This window comes from Periplaneta americana, chromosome 17, assembly GCF_040183065.1.
Source record: "Periplaneta americana isolate PAMFEO1 chromosome 17, P.americana_PAMFEO1_priV1, whole genome shotgun sequence".
Taxonomy (NCBI): Eukaryota; Metazoa; Arthropoda; class Insecta; order Blattodea; family Blattidae; genus Periplaneta; species Periplaneta americana.
In genome coordinates, this window is record NC_091133.1 from 64,333,206 (window position 1) to 64,347,999 (window position 14,794).

The following is a 14,794-nucleotide window of genomic DNA, read 5'->3' on the forward strand; positions in this document are numbered from 1 at the left end:
CGGTCCCATTGTTTGGCGATACAGCTGGCGCCAGCGTTTTTAGCGCGTGTCCTAGAAATATAGTGCCCAGTTTGTGAGCATGTTGCTAGTGCAGCTGAGAATGGTACCACTTCCTATACACGTCACATCAGCCATTTACCAAACACAGCAGACTGACTGCGGCAAATCTAAAATATTCGCACTTAATGTTCCCATCACTTATTTCACACGCCAAAAACGGTGACGCGGACTGTTAATGCCTCGTTTGGTTGTTCAAATTTAGGGAGGAGAGATCACAGACAATCTCTGGTTCTAGTAAATAAAGAAAGCACTAACTCACCCTATAGCCTCCCAAGTGAAGCACCATGCATTGGAAGGTTGCGTCCCGTCCTACAGGAACTGTCAGGTTCGTTATAGGCTCGGCGAATTCCGGCTGATATGCGACTCCTGTGGATGAAGAACATTATACTTGAAGTAATCAGTCATGACCAAATATTATATTATCTAATATTATAATATAATGTTAGACTTACATATCATATCATGTCATGCCATATGTTATGTTATGTTATGTTATGTTATGTTATGTTATGTTATGTTATGTTATGTTATGTTATGTATGAAATCTTCCAAAAAAGAGTTTTTCGTATCATCTGCAAACAAAAAGTTTAAAATTTCACAAAAATACCTGAACACGTCTTATTTCGCTCTCAATACTGAATTTCAGTTCTTGTTCACTTGTTTTCCTCCATTTTGTATTCTACGACAACAGACCAACGTTTAGTTTGTTATTGCAAAATATTTCATCGTATTTATTTGTGAAAAATTCTCTATTTGATGTTGGAATTATTTCTTCCATGCTCAGAGTCAGTTGGATTTGAACAAAGTTGATAAGTTGATACTGTGAATTTATAACTAAGTTCATCTCAAAATCTCTCAGAACTGATTTTGCTCGATCGTGGAAGTGAAGTTCAGCGAATATTTTTATAACAAGGTGGAACAAACACGACAGACCTTCTTTTGCAGAACAAATGTCGAATTTCCTCATAGTCGACTAACTTGAATCGAACATAATGCTTATAATGCACGTCGCTAAGACTTTCATCATCCATATAGTCACACAAATATTGTGTCCGAGCAACTGTGATTAATTTGAATATTATGTTAAGAATGTAATTCTAGCTATTTTCTCTCGATAACTGGTATAGTAACAATGTCATGTATTTTAAAAACATAATGTGATGTACAGTAGTGGCAAAAAACCGGACTGACCTTTGTAGCTGATTTCAGAGCCTTGTTCACTCCAGAGCACTATAGACTGGTAACTAAAACTTTCGTGGTTCGAATCCTGCCTGGGAAGGAAACTTTTTTTTGTTCCTTATTCAAATGTATTCCCAATACTTCTCGATTGCCGGTAAAATTCATGTTCTGGGAATAACAAGTTAAATAAGTGGTAAAAAATAGCTGCAATCGAAAATTATTGGGAATAAATTTGAATAAGGAACAAAACAAATCCTCTGAAATGAGCTACAAGGGTCGATCCGGTTCTTTTTGCCACTACTGTAACTATAGGTACGTAGCCTATATTTTTGTCGACGATTAATGATATTTTTGTAATAAAAATTTCCTGTCTTTATATTTAAATAAAATTACACAAGAATTGTACTAAAATCTTTACTCAGCTATAAGCATGATGAGATGGGAGGGTATGAGAAGCCAGAGAACGTCAAGGGCACAGATCATACAAGGAGCAAGTCCGAGCGAGCTGTGACAGACCAGCTTCTTCAAAGCAGACTTGGGTTCTTGTCACGCTCGACAAACTTGAACCGAACACTTGAAATGCACGACACTATTAAAGACCTCTGACATGGATTACATGGAAAGTAGAGGAGCTTTCCTCAACTGAGACAGACGACGGAGGAGCCATAGGTCTAATTACTTTCATTGCCAGCTTACTTGCTGTGGGTAACTTACTAAAATGTTTCTTCTAGAAATGCCAAGGAGCTCCTTCCTGTGAGAACACACATCCATGGATTCGAATTTCATAAGCGGCATGAAATTTTGTCTACTGACAGTATGTTATGTACAGTAAATAGATAGAGGGGTAAACAGGCGTGTTTTTCTCTGTGGCCAAACGGTTATCGTGCTTGCAGCTGGATCCCAAGTTCATATATTCAAACTCGATTGAGGGAGATTGATTTTCAAAGGTGATAAAATATTGAGCACGGCATCCCACAGGAGGGAAGTTAACCTCGGAGGTCCGAGTGTAGTTTTTCTGTATGCAAAATAACTATGTCCCTTATAGAGATAAAAGAAAATATTTACTTTAAATTCTCACCCATATCCAGTTTATACTCTAACTTCGGTAGTACAAAAGCATCGTTAGTTAAATATTACTACTGTAAAGCGACAGGGGAATAGACAGGCAGACACGACAGGCACACAGTCACATAGGTAGGACAGGCAAACAAACTAATTAGGCTAGATTAATTAGAATTGATAAGAATAGGTTAAAGGGGCAGACTTGATTGTACAGATTAGATTACACAGATTTTATTATTGGATAGATTAGACTGGCTTAGATAAGATGAGAGTACATTAGATTAGCATATACTTAGGCAGACAGACAGATGGAGAGAGAGAAGACAGACGGACTGACGGAGAGACAGACGGACAGACAAAGAGACAGACAGACGGACATAGGCAGACAGACGGACAGACAGGGAGACAAAGAGATGGACGGACAGAGACGGACTGACAAAGGGACAGACAGACGGACAAAGATACAGACAGACGGACAGAGACAGACGGACGGACATAGACAAACGGACGGACAGGGAGACAGACAGACAGACAGACAGACGGACGGACAGAGAGTCGGACTGACAAAGAGACAGACAGACGGACAAACAGACGAACGGACAAGGAGACAGACAGATGGACGGACAGAGACAGTGAAACGGACGGACAGGGAGGCAGAGAAATGGACGGACAGAGACGGACTGAAAAAGAGACAGACAGACGGATAGAGACAGACAGACGGACGGAAGGGAGACAGACAGACGGACGGACAGAGACAGACGAACGGAAAGAGACAGATAGACGGACAGAAAGGTAGACGGAGGGATAGGGAGACAGACAGAAGGACGGACAAAAAGACAGACAGACTAACGGAAAGTTAGACAGATGGACGGACAGAAAGATAGACAGACGGAGGGCTAAGGGGACAGATGGATGGGTAGAGAGCCAGACAGAAGGACGGACAAAGTGACAGACAGGCGGACTGACAGAAAGAAAGACAGATGGACAAAGAGACAGACAGACGACGGGCCGACAGATAGAGGGACGGACGGACAGAGAGACAGACGGATGAACACACGGAAGGACAGAGACGAAGGACAGACAGAGAGACGGACAGACGGAGACAGATGGACGGACGTGGACAGATGGACAGAAGGACGAACGGGCCGACTGACAAACCGACGGACGGACAGAAGGACAAAGGAAGATGACAGACGGACGGACGGACAGACAGACAGACGGACCGATGCGACACCGACTGAAATACCGACGGACCGACAAAGCGGGGGACGGACAGACAGACAGACAAAAAGACAGACACAGAGAAAGACATAGTTCTATATAGATGGATTTATATGACAACATTACCATTTGCAAACGAAATGTACCCAAAGCATCTAGTCAATATTAATGATGATGATTATGATTCTGGTTGTAGTTGTGGTTGTGACTGTGGTGACGGTGGTGATATTGGTTATGCTGGCCATAAAAACAATTCATAACGTCTATACGCTTGTGAATTTTACTTCGTGCACTGCGACGAATGAATGCGGAATTGATTCGTAATTGGCGCACTTATAAATTAACTTGTTTCCAATTTACGGAAGGTGAGCCGGAGCACGACGGTCACTTAACCCTCTGACAACTGCATTTATGCATCTCGTAATTGACGCCAGTGCATTTAAATATTTCAATTTTAATTAAAGCTTGGACCTCGTATTTACTGGATAATATTAACTCATATTTTCCGTGTCAGAATGAGTAGAATAACCTGTTCAATTGTACAGTGTAATTATTCAACTTGTTAATGTAATTGGTTTTGATGATAAGGTAGGATTACAACTGGTTTGGCGCAAGGATTAATAGCTTTAAAGCCACGTGATCTGTAGGTTTGTATTTGTAGTTTCGATACAGAGTCATTCTTAACGTGTTGAGTGTAAAGTAAACATAGAATTACCATAATTATTATTCTAATGGCATTTTTCTACACTTCCTGCAGGTAATAAATTTAAATAGTTTTACACCCTTGACATACAAATTAAAAGAAGGTTAAATAAGTTGGATGAAACTGTATTAAATAGGTATAGTTGAAAGCTTCTATCAAAAGAATTTTACAGCTCATAAAAAAATATTCCAATATTCAATTTTATTCGGTATATCGGTAAGACATATCGAGTACTCATAACGTATTAATTTTGTAAAAAAATATTTATTGCTCCAGATATCACGGAGAATATTTTCCTTGCACAATTTCTAAAGAGAACTTTTCTTTACTGTTGTTTTTAAAAGAAAATCTTATTCATATGCACAATACTTCAGGAGGAAATAGCCATGCGTCGAAGAGTGATAATATAAGCGATTCTAAATGAAAAATATTAGACAGAGTGAACGGTAAGTAATGTCATTAATTTCAGCGGGTTATTCTTTGAGATGTATCGAACAGAAATTTTACTTTGGCAACATTGGCTAGTATCTTCTTTCAACAAGATGGTGCTCCTGCACATTCTAACCGGCCAGTGATCCAAAACCTCAATGAAACCTATCCTGGGCGTTCGATCGGTCGCAGTGGTGTCCTTTCTTGGACATAGAGGTAACCCAGCCTTAGTTTATTCATTGTAGGGTTCATAATTCTAATTACTGTATATTATTAACAATCTTATCACTAAAAGAACCTGATATTCTGTGAGGGGTTGGCTAAAGAGCGAAGTTTACAAACACAAATTGGAAACAAAGAAGCAGTAATTGCTTGTTCGCATTTTAAATGGTTGTGATCACATTAAGAAATGTTCGAATCAGCTCAAATTAGCTACAAGGCAACTAGCTACACGAACTTAAAAGTGCAAAACACGCTATGAAATATTTCATGCATACAATTTTTATCTCGGAAATGAAGCAAAAACGAGCAAAATTGTATGTAACATGTTATGCAAAAAGAAGTGGACAATTAAACATAACATACAGGTAACTATCTCTGAATTTATTATCATCTAAAATGTTTCTGTTTCTCATGGTTTCGATTGGTTTTCTCCAAAACCATTGAAAATAAGAAAATAATGTTTTCCCTTTAGAATCGCCAAAATTATCATCCCTCAACGTTTGGCCCTCTTCTTCTGAATCATCCTGTTATTATATCTAAAATAAATCATAGTCTTCAAAATACAGACTTTTGGATAAGAAGATAAATATAATTCAATTACAAAAAAAGAACTTCATATTTGCGGAATCGATTGGCAAACATATTCAAACTTATAGAATGACTGAAAGGATAGTGAAATGAGTTTACCGCAAAGCGGATTTACCTTTAATTTTTTAGATTGTAGGCTTCGGAATATGTATGATGAGAACTTTCTTGTGTTAAATATTAACGTACCTTGTTAACATGTTTCGATCTATTTTCGATCATCTTCGGAACTGGTCGTTGTTGGTCTTGGCGCCTCTTGTTGCTTCCTGTGTGGGTGTGTTCGTAGTGTAGAGTCAAAGAGTGTATGTGTTTTGAAATTGAGTTGTGTGTTGAGAATATCGTTGGGGTGTGTTTTCGTGTGTCTGTATATTTCATATTGTTCTAGTGTCTTGAGTTTCTGGCTTTTTGGTTGGATGTGCAGTATTTCCATGTCTGTGTTGATGTCTCTGTAGGTGTGGTTGGCATTTGTGATGTGTTCTGCATATGTGGAGGTGTTTTGTAATTTTGTTATGGCTGTGATGTGTTCTTTGCAACGTGTTTGAAATGATCTGCCTGTCTATCCTATGTAGAAGTTGTTGCAGGTGTGTAAAATTGTAGGCCTTAAAGAATAAAAACGATATGAAGAGTTTTGTGAAGGTAGAACAAATGTTGTAAGATATAACTATGGAACCTAATGATGAAGAATAACATTATTAAACAATGCTTCAAAATAAGATGTAATGGAGTAGAAAGTAGCTTAGATATGCCAAGTATAAACCTCATAAAATATGTCAGGAATTTAATTATAAACATTTTCGAAAGAAGTCCTATTGAGATGAAAAGGAAATATTTATGTCGAAATAAACTGTGATGTCTGTTTATTGTAATGTAATGATAAAATCGAAATTATCTTAACACAATTAATATCATAGTCATGATCTACTTTTCCGTCATCATCATTATTATCATCACCATCACCAGCATCATCATAATAATATATTATTCAATATAGGCTATATTTAAGGCCTTTATTTAGGTTTTTCTGTATATTGCATTTTTATGTATAATTTTCCTCGACTATCTATGGACGGAGATATTAACCAACAAGCCACCACTCTACACTTCATTTTTGTATTCTGAAAGTTCCAGACAGTACGCGCTGTATCTAAATCGATTACTTATGTACGTCTGACAGGTTATTCATTTGTAGTTGAGAATGATCCACAACAGGTTTTATTCTTTTCAGTTTAATTTATTTTTTATACTGACGGAGTTACGGCCATAGGGCATTCTCTTACACTCCACCAGGTCAAAAAATACACAAGCAATGAAATTTAACAAAAAGTAAAAAGAACGAAATACAAACTTTTACCAACTCACTCCTAAAAGTTCAGTCAAAATAATTCTATAATTCCAAACTGTACAGACCTTTACTCTGTTCAATAGATACTGATTTTACTTTTTTCTCTAAGGTTCTTCACAACAAATAATTAATTTGTTAGATATACAGAGTGTGTAAGGAGGAATATAAAATACTTCAGGATAATGTACATCGATTCAAACTGATATACAGAGTGGACTGCTCAAATGTACCTAATTTCAATTGTATGTGACTGGTAAACGATTGAAGATAGAAATCTACAGTAACGTTTATATGAAAGGAAAACTCAACAAGGTCCGATATGCACATAACCATATCTCTACGTGAGCTCTAGTAGTCACTGTGACGATATCGAGGCGATGAACGATTTCTTGCCAAGTACGTTGGAGCATGTCTTCTGGAATGCTCTCAATAGCCTCTATGATAGGTTACCAGACATAAAGTCCAGGATTATAATGTCCATACGTCAAAATGTCCACGGAATAATGTCCACGTTGAAAATGTCCATGTTAAATCGTCCAGAGTCAAAATGTCCATAGTTCTATAATGTACACTATATCCATTGTTCATGGTAGTTATAGTAACATATGTAAAAATTTTCAAATGCAGAACTAATCAGAACTGAATATTTTAAAGACGGAACGAAATCCTCAGTTAGTGCCATCATAGAAGGGTAAGCCATTTATTTCTCTTCGTGGATACCTGTACCAACATCATGACTTCAATAGAGATAGGACAAAAATATATTGGCGATACAGGAACATGAACCTCCCAAGCCTGAAAGGCATGCAGCACACAAACAACGCGGTAGAAGACTGGCGCAATCTTCTTCAACGCGTGATGGCTGTACAGTACATCCATCCACTTGGCGATTTATACAGTGCCTAAAGCACGAAGAAAATGGAATTTGGACACAAATATTGCAAGCAAGAGTGAGGCATACACAAATTAAAGAGCCGGGAATGAAACGTATGACGAATCAAAGACAAATTCTCCAGATTGTGAGAAACTATAACAAAGAAAAAGGAGGAATTCTCTTAAATCTTTAAAGTATTAGTTACCATCTTGAAAGTGGCGCTCCAGTTTCCGATGATTAATAACTTATTTGTACGAGCTATGGAATAAAATTTATTGCGTTCTATTCAAGGAGAATTTTCTTTTGAACTTGGACATTATTGACGTTTGACACTATGGACATTTTGACTTAACGGACGTTTTATCATATGGCCTTTCTGTCATATGGACATTTAGTACATGGACATTTTCACCGTATGGACATTTTGACAATATACACATTTTGATCTTATGGACGTTTTATCATATGGACGTTCCGTACTATGGACTATATACGGTGGAAGCCTATGTGCGCTCCCGAAGATCACGAAGGTCTCTGACTGGGGTGGCGTACACTTTATCTTTGACGTAGCCCCAGAGAAAGAAATCGAGCGGTGCTAAATCAGGATCAGCGCCCAGACGGTCTAGCATCATGTTGGCGAATTACACTCGTTTGGGTTTGTCATCCGGCTCCAGACGTTGCATTAACTGCACTTTGTATGCGTACAGTTTGAGACGTTTGTGGACAATTCGTTGCAATGTTGACTTTGGTACTTGAAGTTCCCGCGAAGCTCTTCTTAATGACTTCCGCGGGCTTCGCTCATACGCGGCTTGAACATTTGCAACCATTTCGTCGGATGTTCTACGACCACCACCATGCTTCTTCAACACCGATCCTGTAGCTAAAAATGTAACGTGCCACTTCTCAATGATTTAGCAGTTGGAGCATCATGGTTAAACACTCACCGATACTCCTTTTGAACTGTAACAATTGATTTAAACTCCACATACCACAACACAGTTTGCGCTTTCATCTGCGGTGTCGCTATTTTGACAATCGATACAATCTACGAAAAGAAACAGTGTCTGCGCACCATCTACCGACAGGATTAGAAACTTGTTGAGTTTTCCTTTCATATAAACGTTACCGTTAGGTTCTATCTTCAACAGTTCACCAGTCACATACAATTGAAATTAGGTACCTACATTCGAGCGGTCCACATATGTGCGAAATGTAATGGTTGGGAAGTTATTAATGGACAAACTTTTAACTTTCCCGCCAAAATGTACGCTGTCACACAAAGCTGTTTATTTCTTGTTCTTCTCCAATACTTTCTGCAATTTTTCTAAAGATCTGAATTCTTTACTCACTTTCACCATTAGCGTGTTTAAATTACAACTGTTGGTTAAGTCCATTGTTATCACTTCTCAGTGAAGTTAGTTCGCTTCAAACAATCATAGAAGCACTTCTCCACTCAGAGAAAAAGAGACAGAGAGAAAGAGGAATATCGCCTACTTAGGATCAGAGAGACGTATCTACAATTTCTCCATTTTTTAACTGACTCAGCTGTAAGAAACCAGGAATTGAGGTCTATCTGAGGATCAGACAAACGATCTGTATCTTAACTAGTACGAATTTTAGGTGTCAGCGTATCTACATTTGATGAATAATAGCACGGATCAGGCAAACGTAAGAGCTTATTCGTCTTTGGAGTCTAAAAACCAATTCCAATTAATATAATATTTGAAACGTATGAGTGCTGACGTTTCTCTGATTCTAGATAAACAGCTGTGGTTCGCGCCATTTCTCTTAAACGTATCGACTATTACCCATGTTCTTTCTCAGCAATGCATTAATTTAAATGATGATTTGATAAGAAGAGTGTCATGCAGAAGGGAGGGTAGCAGAGAAATTATGGTTCTATCGGCAAATATTCAAAACAGAATTCAAACTGAAATTTCATAGGCCTTGAAATGATATGTGTGGTAAGTGTTTAAAATTTGCATATCTTTCTTCAGAAGAAAAAAAAAGACGACGTTTTGGAAAGGGAATAGGGATATCACATAAAAAAAGGAATGGCAAGAGACTTAAAAAATGTTCAGAAAGAAAAGGCAAAAAAGGTAAAAGTGTGTTAGTCGAATTCGACTGACCTAGAAGCTGTGCTTTCCTGTCCAAAAATAAATTCAAGGGCAATATTCTGCGAGGGAGATAATCTACTTATAATCTTACTGTTCTAATGTAGAGGTAAACAAAGCATATTGCTACGTGTGGGACGAAACGATAGGAAAAAGAGACTCCATAGATATGATATCATGTGTATGGAATTTCGTAAAAATCAAGGCGGTGGAAGAGAAGTAACCTTGTTTTCCGTCACATGTGGGGCCAGGATAGGAATGTCAACTTCAGTACTATGTGTGTACATGCGGTGAATGTAATGGATATTCCTATAATTAACCAGTGTTTCTTCGAGCCCTGACATTCATGTATGGAAATGGATTCTGTCCATGCTAACATAGAAAGAAGAAGTAAGCATGTGGATGTATTCGATTCTACTGGATGGTATACTATTGTGAGAATGAGATCAGACAAGCATACGGTAATAAAGATGGATAACACTCACTTTTTACATTTTAACTCCGTAAGAAGATGATAAACGATAAGAAAACTGCAGAAAATGGTGATACTGTAACCTGGTTGAAGATGGTTTAGATGATATACCGGAAAAAGTTCCTTGCACGATATTCTACTAATATTCCTACAATGACGCATTTCAGGTTCTACGAACCAAGATAAGAGCTGGTCTACGAAGGGTTATTGGGTTATTTTACGACGCTGTATCAACATCTAGGTTATTTAGCGTCTGAATGATATGAAGGTGATAATGCCGGTGAAATGAGTCCGGGGTCCAGCACCGAAAGTTACCCAGCATTTGCTCGTATTGGGTTGAGGGAAAACCCCGGAAAAAACCTCAACCAGGTAACTTGCCCCAACCAGGATTCGAACCCGGGCCACCTGGTTTCACAGCCAGACGCGCTGACCGTTACTCCACAGGTGTGGACGTCTACGAAGGTAATCAGAGTCTGAAAACAATATTATTCTTTGGCCCACTCATGATGGCCCCCTCTGCATAAGCGGAAAAAAGAAAAGAGATTTCCTAGATTTGTGTCATAAGGATATTATTTATTTTATTTATTTACTAGCCGTACCCGTGCGCTTCGCTGCACCTGTTAGAAATGCATATAAAGTAATTACATAATTAAAATAGGACGTTTGATCCAGGAAACAACTTTTACAACAGCGCAAGATAATCTGCTTCGCTCATTACCCAATTTTTTGCATTGCATTTATTGCATATATATTTTATGTATTTTAACACGATTCAATTGAGCATAGTTAAAATTTGAATTATAAAATAATGGATTGCTAAGCTAACGTACTATTACTGCATATTAAATCAATACACTCTCGTTGTTCGTTAATTATCTGAGATTAAAATGACTGTACATAAATATTATTTTAAGAAATACAGAAAACGAATGTACAAAATAGCCTATCAAATTTTCTGTGCATAAGAAGCTATTTTAATCTTACCTGTCCTCGATTTATTCAGATGTTACTGTAATAACATTATAGCATTATGTCCATCTAGAGAAACTACACTTTCCAATGGTGAAATAATAATTAATTATACAAATCGCTTAATTTAGCTTCTGATATTACTTCATAAAAACACAGAAACATTCTCTGTAGGCTATGTTTAATAGCTTTCGATTGTTGATGTCCAAGGCCCCTGTTTCGATTGTTATTGTCCAAGGCCCCTTATAGACGTAGGCATTTGTTCTTAATTCATTGCACCGTCTTAGATGGCGTTATTTTAATTTTAAAACTCATTTATCTCATTAAATATCAGTCCTATCAAAATTTTGTAAAGAATAAAACTTATCGGAAATCATGTTTAAAGAACCTTTTGTTATGTAACATTTTTCATGGAAATTAATAATAAGGGAGATATTTCGATTTATTTAATTCAAACCCCCTTATAACCCCCCTTTTAAATAAAATATTTTGAATGCCATATAGCCTAAAATCTAAGTTACAACGAACTTAATTTATATTCCAATTTTCATATAAATCGGTTCAGCCATTATCGCGTGAAAAGGTAACAAACATACAGACAGACATACAAACAAAAATTTCAAAAATGCGATTTTGGGTTTCAGGGTGGTTAATTATATATGTTAGGACCAATTATTTTTGGAAAATCGAAAATTACCAGAACAATTTCGGCTACAGATTTATTATTAGTATAGATCTAAAAGATAACAGCTCCCTGTATAAACAGGCTGCCACAGAGACAGAGCATATTGTGCAATAGGCAGTTGGAAGTATAAATAATATACATATGTTTAAGTTGAAGGGAGTCTTACAACAATGACAAGAAATGACTGAATAAATAAGTAGCTACTAATTAATTAGTTGAAGATCATTGTTGACCTTAGAGATGGTTGCGGAGTATAAATATTGATCCTCTCAGAGCTGCAAGAACGATGTCATCAATTACCTTAAATTTATTTAACCTGGTAGAGATAAAACCCTCAGGTACCATGCATTCTACCAGGGTCTTAATACTTCTGACCTCGTAGGGGATGAGACTGTGGAGGATAACTAGGAGTAAAATACATAGCCAGTTTTATTTTAGTTTTCATTACAGATTTATTAAATTAATTGGAAGTATTATTATTCTGGTATTAATTTACTAGTTTCTCAGTGAAGTATGTAATGTTCATTTAGGCCTATCTATATTCTGTACTTTATTAATGCTTATTTTTTTTAAGTTTGGTTGAGATATAAATTAATGAACGATGTAGTAGGGCCTAAATAATATTATTAACAACTAATTTTGTTTAGCTGAACATTCTGTACTATGTTTGTTAGATAAAAAAACCTGTAATGCCATTTACCTCATAATTTTTTATCTCAAGTTCAAAGTCCTGTAGATTATTAACGTTCAGAAAAACAATTTATAGACTTTCATTATTGTATGTACTGGTCTGTATAAAAACCAACTGTATTGGAGAGGAAAGTCTTTATTACTGTATTTCAGTCTCTGAATCCCACAGACTCATGTTTATACATTTCATGATCAGCAGCTGCAATGAAATTAGATCTCTACACTGCCTTCCATAATGTCTGACAGGAGACGTAAACATTGTCGGCAGAGGTAGGGAGGATCATAATTTCTACTCAACCAATGACAGAGGTCATAGTCCAAGGCCTATCTTGACATTGGGCGGAGAGAATGCTTCAGAACTCCAAGATAAGCATGGGATGTGATCTCTGCCATGGGTTGTTAATCAATTATCCGCCTTCCTACCTGTGCCGACAATGTTTACGTCTCCTGTCAGACATTATAGAACGCAGTATAATTTTACTTAATATTGTAATGTCCTTGTTTGATTGCCGTAAGTTTAACTGCAATTCTGAATTTGTTGAGAATCAGACAAACGTATCTACATACATAAATTAAAATAATAGTGTATTACAACATATTAAATAGCTTAGGAATAAGACTATCAAGTCATAACATCATAAAATTAAGTATAATAAAGATTTACTGCAGAATATTACAAAGTGTCCAATTTCTAAGAGCAAACCTTTAAGTCCGTTTATCTCAAAGCTATGATTTTGTAGATACGTCTCTCTGATCCTACCATGTATTGTGAGTCCCTATCACCACGGCATGGCGCGTCCTCAGTTTGCGGATAGAGGAGACGGTCTCCAGATATGGAGGGTAGCTGCGAATATATTGAATAAGCAGTCGTGGACAGCCGATAAGGGGTGGTCCTCCAGCTTGGGGGTTGGGCGAAGGGCTAACAACCCATCACCGTAAAAAACAGCTTGTTACGAATCCCTACAATAAGTATTATTCGGTTGAGAAGCTCTTATCATCCAGTCTGCTGTCCAAAAATCTGAAAGTTAGAATTTATAAAACAGTTATATTACCGGTTGTTCTGTATGGTTGTGAAACTTGGACTCTCACTCTGAGAGAGGAACATAGATTAAGGGTGTTTGAGAATAAGGTGCTTAGGAAAATATTTGGGGCTAAGCGGGATGAAGTTACAGGAGAATGGCGAAAGTTACACAACGCAGAACTGCACGCATTGTATTCTTCACCTGACATAATTAGGAACATTAAATCCAGACGTTTGAGATGGGCAGGGCATGTAGCACGTATGGGCGAATCCAGAAATGCATGTAGAGTGTTAGTTGGGAGACCGGAGGGAAAAATACCTTTAGGGAGGCCGAGACGTAGGTGGGAGGATAATATTAAAATGGATTTGAGGGAGGTGGGATATGATGATAGAGACTGGATTAATCTTGCACAGGATAGGGACAGATGGCGGGCTTATGTGAGGGCGGCAATGAACCTTCGGGTTCCTTAAAAGCTATTTGTAAGTAAGTAAGTCTCTCTGATCCTAAGTAGGCGATTTACAAAGGGAGAAAAGTCGTTGTCTATTTCTTACAACATTGAAATACTTTTTTTTAAAGAGAGAAACAGAAGAAAACAGAAGTTCGCTGTCTAGCTTGAAATAGAAAAACCAGGGGAAATATCGGGGTGGGCTGTGTCAGAGACAGCCGCATGTTTCATGCGTAGATATGTCGCTGATAGAATTACTATTAAGTTAATGTTAAGGTGGTAAACGACAGGAAAGGGGCCCAAATTGTCATTTTTCTGGGGGGCCCAGCTATAAAATATTACACTACTGGACTATGTCATATAGTTTGAAAATTTTTGTGCGGTAAAACTCGCCTAAAATGCATAGATCAAAGTTTTTGGATGGCATCCGTGTACTAGACCGAACTTATAGACGTATTCACATCAAAATAGCTGCTTTAGCACTCTTAAATAGGTTTCTTCAGGAATAAATATGTAGATGAATCGTCTAAATACGAAGTCTGAAAGCTAAACGTTATGAACCGAATCATAGAATTTTATCTGTAAATAAAGACAATCTAGTGATAATGGAATGGTAGGTCTTAAATCATACATAAAATGGAATTATTGAGAGAACAACCGCTGCACACAGTGGCAAAGTGTTTGTTATTGAAAAGAGAGCCAACAGATTATTAACAAATT

General features: G+C 37.3%; 1 protein-coding gene across 3 annotated transcripts in view; it reads right to left on the minus strand.

The window, feature by feature from the left end:
* Window positions 1-14,794, minus strand: part of LOC138693010 (lachesin-like) — a 1,307,565-nt gene that overhangs the window by 383,173 nt on the left and 909,598 nt on the right. For all 3 annotated transcript variants that reach the window (XM_069816522.1, XM_069816520.1, XM_069816521.1), the window contains one exon: window positions 320-426. In XM_069816522.1, the coding sequence (XP_069672623.1) occupies window positions 320-426 (107 nt within the window). The remainder of the gene's footprint in view (window positions 1-319; window positions 427-14,794) is intronic.